The sequence below is a fragment of the Dama dama genome, chromosome 23 (genome assembly GCF_033118175.1).
Source record: "Dama dama isolate Ldn47 chromosome 23, ASM3311817v1, whole genome shotgun sequence".
NCBI lineage: Eukaryota > Metazoa > Chordata > Mammalia > Artiodactyla > Cervidae > Dama > Dama dama.
The window spans coordinates 72,539,459-72,546,118 of NC_083703.1; the positions used below are offsets into that span (position 1 = coordinate 72,539,459).

Genomic DNA, 6,660 nt, shown 5'->3' on the forward strand with positions numbered 1-6,660 from the left:
ACCGCCCTTTGTGTTACTTCTATGAGGCTTAGCCTTCCTCCTACTGCCAAGAAAACTGCTTGCAAATCTGGCAGATACAGACCTCAGGGCACTGAGACATGGATGTGGCACAGAGGCAAGGAGTAAAGCAGGCTAAGAAACACATACACGGCAACCCATCCTTCGTTTCCAGGGTTGAGGAGAAAATAATTCAGAGTGACGACAGCCTTGAAATTCCCTATCTGTGACGAGGGGCTCCACTAAGAATTACCCTCCTTTCGTAAAGCGGGCTGAGCTCTCCTGGTTCTGGAATTAGGGGTTGTGGAAAAGAACACACAAAACGCAGCAATGTGGGGTTTTCATTATTTCCAGTTTACTTCATTTGCCTGTTTACACACACGATCTGTGTGTATACAAAAACAGTGGCAAGAGCCATTCGCTAAATACAAACTGGTACTCAGACTATGACAGATGCACGTGGAAAACGAGGCGCCAGTGAATGAACCTCAACACAGAGGCGAAACTAGCACGGCGGTGTTCTGTGATTGCAGATGCCCTCGGAAGCCTCTTGTTCAGCACCGGGGGAACAGACACTTTTCAAAAGACGAGGCTATTTCAACAGGACACCCAGACCCTGAATGGCACTCCAAAGAAGATGCTGGTCTCCCTGCCTTCTCTAGAGGAGCCAAAAAGTCCTCAAGGCGTAATCAAGAAAAAGGAAGCAGGGGGATGGTCACCTGCTCCGCCCATGTGCTGCGCATTTTACCTTCATCATTTCCCTTCATCCCGACAGGACCACCTCCATTTCACAGATGGAGAAATTGAGGCGTGCCCACGGTCAGACAGCTCTCCGTGGTGGTGGTGCTGAGATCTGGACCCACCTCTCACACCTGTCCAAACCCAAACGCTTTCAGTCTTGCCATGATATCTCACATACGGATGGAGAGCATGTCCCCCAGTGACAGGCAAAGGCGGTAAGACTGAGCAGGAAGTGGAGGGAGACTGATGACTCGACAAGATTCGGCAATGGACACGTGCCATGGAGTTAATGTAGGGCTGAGCTTGAATCAGACCTGCAGGAGAGAAATGTCTGGAGATTTACGTGGGACAAACAAATATCTGGCGTCACCTTGTGTCTGCTGCCTTTCGGTGCTGAACGTGACACTTCGGAGAGATTTCGATCCCTTCAGCAAGCCCCTGCCACCTATCCCACCCCCTCGGCCACCCCTGGTTTACAGATGAAGCTCCAGAGAGCAAAACCATTCTCCAGGGGGGCCCATCGCACCTTGCCAGTGCTCCCAGGGCACCATGGCGACACCTCCAGAATCTCACTGCCAGGCGCTTCTGCCACCTCTGGGTGCAATGTGTCACACCTCACATTTTGATCGATACAGGATAACCTGTGGCCGGATGAGATATGTATTTTAAATACATCTTTTAAATACATCTTTGTAAGCAATATGTTTTACACTGAAGATTTCCCAGACATCAAGCTCCTAGCAACCTAAGCTTGAGTTAAACCAGTCAAGTGCTTATCAGTTAATGCTATTACCAGGCGTGACTGGGGGCAAAGAGTATAGAAGAAGCTTCCAGGATGATTATCCAAAATGCAAGGGGCTGGGTGTGAAAGGCTTACGGAGACACTGAGAGCGGAAGGGGTATCTTATCACAGCACTAACTGTGTCTTTGCAGGGCAGACGGAACAGAGTATCTAACCCTTTCCAGCATTCTCACGGTGAAGGCCGCACAAGAACAAGGCTGGAAATTGAGAATGCTGCAAACGGGAAAGAAAAAGTCAAGTTCAAGGGCAGAGGAACAGACCCTGGTTTGGTGTGGTTTTGGTGGTGGTCCAATTAAGAAGAGGGAGGGGTCAAAGTCAAGCCACCATTTAACAGAGACGTTCTTGCAAAGAAGTTGGCTTCTTGCCCTCAGAAGCAAGGGAAGACACCTTCCTCCACTTCTGACTTAGCATAATCTTATCTAAATGGGTAAAAATGCTCTGGGCCATAGCAGCGGACAGAAGACTTATTATCACACGACTCTGAAACACTGTTCAGTCTAACACCACTGATACGTGGTCAGGAGAGTTTCAGTGCAAATAGGCATTTTGCAAAATTACTCTGACTCAGCTTAAAATTCAACAAGTTATTCAAATGTCTGCTTCCCAGTTTGATCCTTAACCAAGAAAACAGCCCCGCAAGCTTGAATAAATACCATAAAGCCAAAAGTGTTTTAGTGTTCTTAAAAACCCTCAAGGCACTTGACATGTGTGCCAAAGTGCAACACTGGAGTCGTGAGTTATTTTTGGAAGTTCTGTCAACAAAGAACAAATACCATGGTTGTTATTAAAAACTATAAAGCATTCACTCAAAACAGAAGGGGAGGGGAGATAACCTTATTGCTTCAAAAACCAATATATACTAGACGACACAGACAGAAAATTATCAGTGTTCGTTACATAAAAAGTATCCAATACTCCGTCGCAGAGGCACTCAAGTGTGACTGTGTTGGCAGTCAATCACAAGTCAGTTGAAGTATTTGACACTCCACAGATAGAGCAAATACTACAACCAGAGTGTGTCTTAGGCGGTTGGTAGTTGATATATATAAAGAACCCTGCTGGAAATAAATGCTTATGCAAAACTGACCAGAGGGCATGGTTGTTAACTAATAGCATCAGCAGCCCTTGACACAGAAGACAGCTAAGAATCAGGGAGCAAGTGACGCAGCAGGGGAGTCCCCCACCTCAATTCAGCCACACCAGAGAGGCCTTCCTGATTCTGCCCTCTCACTGAGCCTGAGCTCGCCATCCAGGGACAAAAGGGACGTAACAGATTAAGGTCAAGTCTTGCCAGGGACGCAAAGTGCCTGACTGGGGATGGCGGTGCTTGTGACACAGCGTGATGTCTCCAAGAACTGTCTGGGGCCTGGCCCAGCTCCCCAGACTCCACCACCGCACCCCCTACCCCAAAACTGCCTGGTAAGCTTCCTTCCCGAAGCGGGATCGATCATTTAGTCAAACAATTAAGGAGAAAAAGAAACGGAAAAACCTTTTAACCCCGGTCCTGCCCTCATCCTTTTTGTTTCTCTTTTATTTCTTGTAAGTGTCTTGCTTCAAATTCAAACTGGAGCTCTGGGGAGGAAGTCCTGGAGAAAAGGATTTCAGATACCAACAGCCGTACGTCCCATACCAGCCCAGCAGACCGAACAGAGTGCCAAACACCTTCTGGGACAAGTTGTGGAAGTAGACGGCCGTGCACAGAAACATCCACACCCAGATGAAGGTCAGGAAGCCCAGGGCCACCACCAGGGTGGTGATGGCCGCGTGGAGACAGTGGTTTCGGTCCGTCTTCACCTCGTGAAGCACGGCCATCTCCTCCACAATCATGAGGGCACAGAAGGTCAGCAGGAAGGAGTGGCCCGAGATGTCGAAGCCGTGCCAAAAGCCCCCTTCCCCGTGGCACTGCTGCTTGCTCTGATGCTCCTTTCTCTCCCCCTCCAGGGTTGGCGACTGGTAGCAGCTGCCCGTGTAGTGCTCAATGTTGGAGAAGATGGCCGTGCAGACGTACCAGATGGCCGTGCCCACGAGCAGGGTGCTCAGCCGCCGCAAGACCAGGCCGGCCTTGCCCGTCAGGTGGTAGTTGGTGAGGGCGATGAAAGGCAGGAGGAGGCAGAAGGTCCAGCCCCAGGCCACTTTGACAAAATACCTGGTAGAGGAGGAAAGCGGAGGTGAAGACCGGGGATGTGGCGGAGCAGCCTGTGTCACGTCTCAGGACTCGGGACTCGTGAGCAGGGAAAAAGGCAAGAGGCGATAAAAGCTAGAGACGACAACTTCACCTAGTTAAGTGAATGAACTATGAATACCTCAAAGAAAGTGAAAGCGTTAGTTGCTCAGTCGTGTCCAATTCTTGGCGATCCCGTGGACTGTAGCCCACCAGGCTCCTCTGTCCATGGAATTCTCCAGGCAAGAATACCGGAGTGAGTAGCCATTCCCTTCTCCAGGGGATCTTCCCGACCCAGGGAATCTCCAGGGGATCTTCCCAATCAAACCTGGGTCTCCCACACTGCAGGCAGATTCTTTACCATCTAAGCCACCAAGGAAGCCATTAACACCTAATCCTCACACAACTCTATGAGGGAGGTACTGCTATTATCCCCACTTTATGGATAAGAAAACTTTATCCGTACAGAGATACAAACACAAGAGGCACAGAGAAGCATCATACTCAAAGCGGAGGTCATCGGTGGTGGAGCTGGGGTTCAAATCCAGGGCCTACTATCTTAAGAACTATGTTATTTGCTCAGGAAAGTAATTACAGACCTTTCACGCACATCCACTTTCCCACAGAACACTCAGTTACCCTGTGAGGAAAGTGTCATTAGCCCCATATTATAGCTAAAGAATAGTTTGGTAACTTGCCCAGGATCACACTCACACGACCAGCAAGCCCAAGTGAGACCAAGGTTCAGCCAGCCCCCAAACCCATGCTTTTTCTATACCAAGGCTTTTTCCTATGTGGCAGAAATGATCAAACAGAAGCTTGGCTTCAGGCTAGAAGATCCAGGTTCCAATCCTGACTCTGACTTAATGACCACACTTCTCCAGGTCTTCGTTTCCTCAACTGTTAAATAGAACTGACGGGACGAAATGACCTTTAAAATCCCTTTCAGAGCCAATAATTCACTAGGTCCCTTTGATTAATTATCGCGTTGACCAGGAAATTCATTCGAGTTTTTCTGTAACATTTTGGCCAACCCAATAACTAGCACAGAGGGATGGAACAAAACACCAGAATTCATGGAAACTCTCAAATTACAGGAACTCGTCTGCCAGGCTGCTGGGCACCCAGCTCACCCAGACCAGATTAAGCAAGCAGCTGCCTTGCCTGCCACCCGAGTTCATCAAAAGTGGATGACCTGGATACCAGGTGCGGTCAACACACATGCAAGTGACACTTGGGGCCAGGACCACTCTCATAATCTAGTCTCAGCCCAGCGTCCGCGAGTGGGTGAGGAAGGAAGGTGGGCCAGAGACAGTAAGACTCTTTATTGGGTCCCAAAGCTTCCTCAGACCATACCCAAGCGCCTGTCATGAAAGTCTTCCCTGGGACTGACATGCGAGGATCTGGCTAGAGTCAAGACCTGTCAGGTATGTGAGGAAGCTGCTGGAGAAAGAAAACTAGGGTTTTAAGTAGATGAGCAAAGTTGGACTGACTCTTGCGAGATACTGCAGACACTGTAATTCCAAAGAAGAATGGAAGCTCACATCAAGGGAGAAGTTTTATCTTTCAGAGTTTCCCTTCACTATTGCAAATCAGTGTTTGTATCAAAAACTTAAAATCCAAGAGGTTTAAAAAAAGAATAAAAGGACTTCCTTGGCCATCCAATGGTTAAGACTCCACACTTCCAATGCGAGGGCGTGGGTTCAATCCCTGGTGGGGGAACAAGCATCCCACATGCCTCAGGACATGGCCATAAAATAAATAAATTAAAAGAAAAAAAGGAGCAGGTGGGTGGACTTAAGGAGAAGTCTCAAAGAGCTCAGTTGGAATTGCATTCCTGGGCCACTGACATGAACTTTGAGTAGCTGAGAAGATCCAAGCAGATCCAGGGGAAAGGTCATAGACTGTAGGGTTCCACTCCGGGGTGATTATCTTGGACCGCGGGGCGGGGGTGGGGGGGTTGTCACAGGCTAGGACAGGCTTTCAAAGGTGGGGGGGCGGGAAGGAAGGGGTGTTGGGGAAAGAAGGCAGGTCTACTTGCCCCACCCAAGTGTGATGGGATTCCGTCACCAGCTGAGGGGGATACAGGGCTTAGGGCAGAGGCTCCGAATCTGACACTGGCAGGCAGGAGGGAAGTGGCATCTCCCCTAGAGCAGGGGCCAACTCCCAATCCCGAGGGGAGCAGCCGCAGAGGCTGGTTCATGCCCCCTTCCCATCTACCACCCCTACACACACAGAGATACACACACCCTGCCCGTCACCCCTGCCCAGTCAAACTCAGACTGTCTGCTCTGGATGTGCAAACGCGACTTGCCAGTGACACTAGCTATCCCAGGGTCCCCTCATCGCGACACGCGTGTAGACACAGCTGCCACGATGCGGAGAAGGACCTCCCCTTCCAATGACCCGTCCATCAGAGCAGCTAAGCCCCGGCTTTCTGGGCAAGCCGACAGTGATGGCTACGGCGCGGGCAGGAGAGGACCCGGGGCGCACTCACACGTTGAGGACGTTGCGCTTGTTGCTGAGATAGCTCTCGGGCAGCGGAGAGAGCTCCTTGAGGAGGGAGCCCGCCAGCATAGAGGCCGCCAGAGCCCAGGGCAGGTATCGCCGCACTGCCGATCGCACCAGCGTCCCCCGTAGGACCCACGCGCAGCGCTCTAGGTGCTCCATGCCGGACCTCGTCGGCCACCGTCCGCCTCCGCGTACCCTCTCGGCCACCGTCTGGCCCTTCATCTGGGCCGGCACCGCCTCCTCCCTTTGGGCGCATGCGCGCCGCTCGCAGGCCCCGCCCCTGAGGGGCGTCGTGCTTCGGAGCCCGTGCGCTCCCCCTCCTGGCCACCTGGAGCCTCTGCAGCGCGCCTGTCTCCGAATTGCTCATCCCTCTTTTTTGTTGTCCCTGGAGAAGGAAATGGCAACCCACTCCAGTATTCTTGCGTGGAGAATCCCATGGACGGAGGAG

At 51.1% G+C, this 6,660-nt stretch overlaps 1 protein-coding gene across 2 annotated transcripts; it reads right to left on the reverse strand.

Annotated features, from left to right (window-relative positions):
* Window positions 1-330: 330 nt before the first annotated feature.
* FITM2 (fat storage inducing transmembrane protein 2) lies at window positions 331-6,418 on the reverse strand. Of its 2 annotated transcripts, XM_061127325.1 has the most exons (4): window positions 6,199-6,418; window positions 3,030-3,686; window positions 1,265-1,379; window positions 331-1,052 (listed from the first exon to the last, which is right to left on the reverse strand). In XM_061127325.1, the coding sequence occupies exons 1-2, from the start codon at window positions 6,369-6,371 to the stop codon at window positions 3,071-3,073; spliced, it is 789 nt and encodes a 262-aa protein (XP_060983308.1). In that variant the 5' UTR covers window positions 6,372-6,418; the 3' UTR covers window positions 331-1,052; window positions 1,265-1,379; window positions 3,030-3,070. The 2 variants fall into 2 exon arrangements, with proteins under 2 accessions (XP_060983308.1, XP_060983307.1); XM_061127324.1 differs by having other exon boundaries at window positions 1,265-3,686.
* Window positions 6,419-6,660: the final 242 nt, after the last annotated feature.

What these genes read in the sequence shown, in the direction of transcription:
- FITM2 (XM_061127325.1), bottom strand. Translation starts at nt 6,371, where the DNA reads ATGGAGCACCTAGAGCGCTGCGCGTGGGTCCTACGGGGGACGCTGGTG. An exon ending in AAGCGCAACGTCCTCAACGT is followed by an intron (nt 3,687 to 6,198) that starts GTGAGTGCGCCC and finishes CTCCTCTACCAG; the next exon opens with GTATTTTGTCAAAGTGGCCT.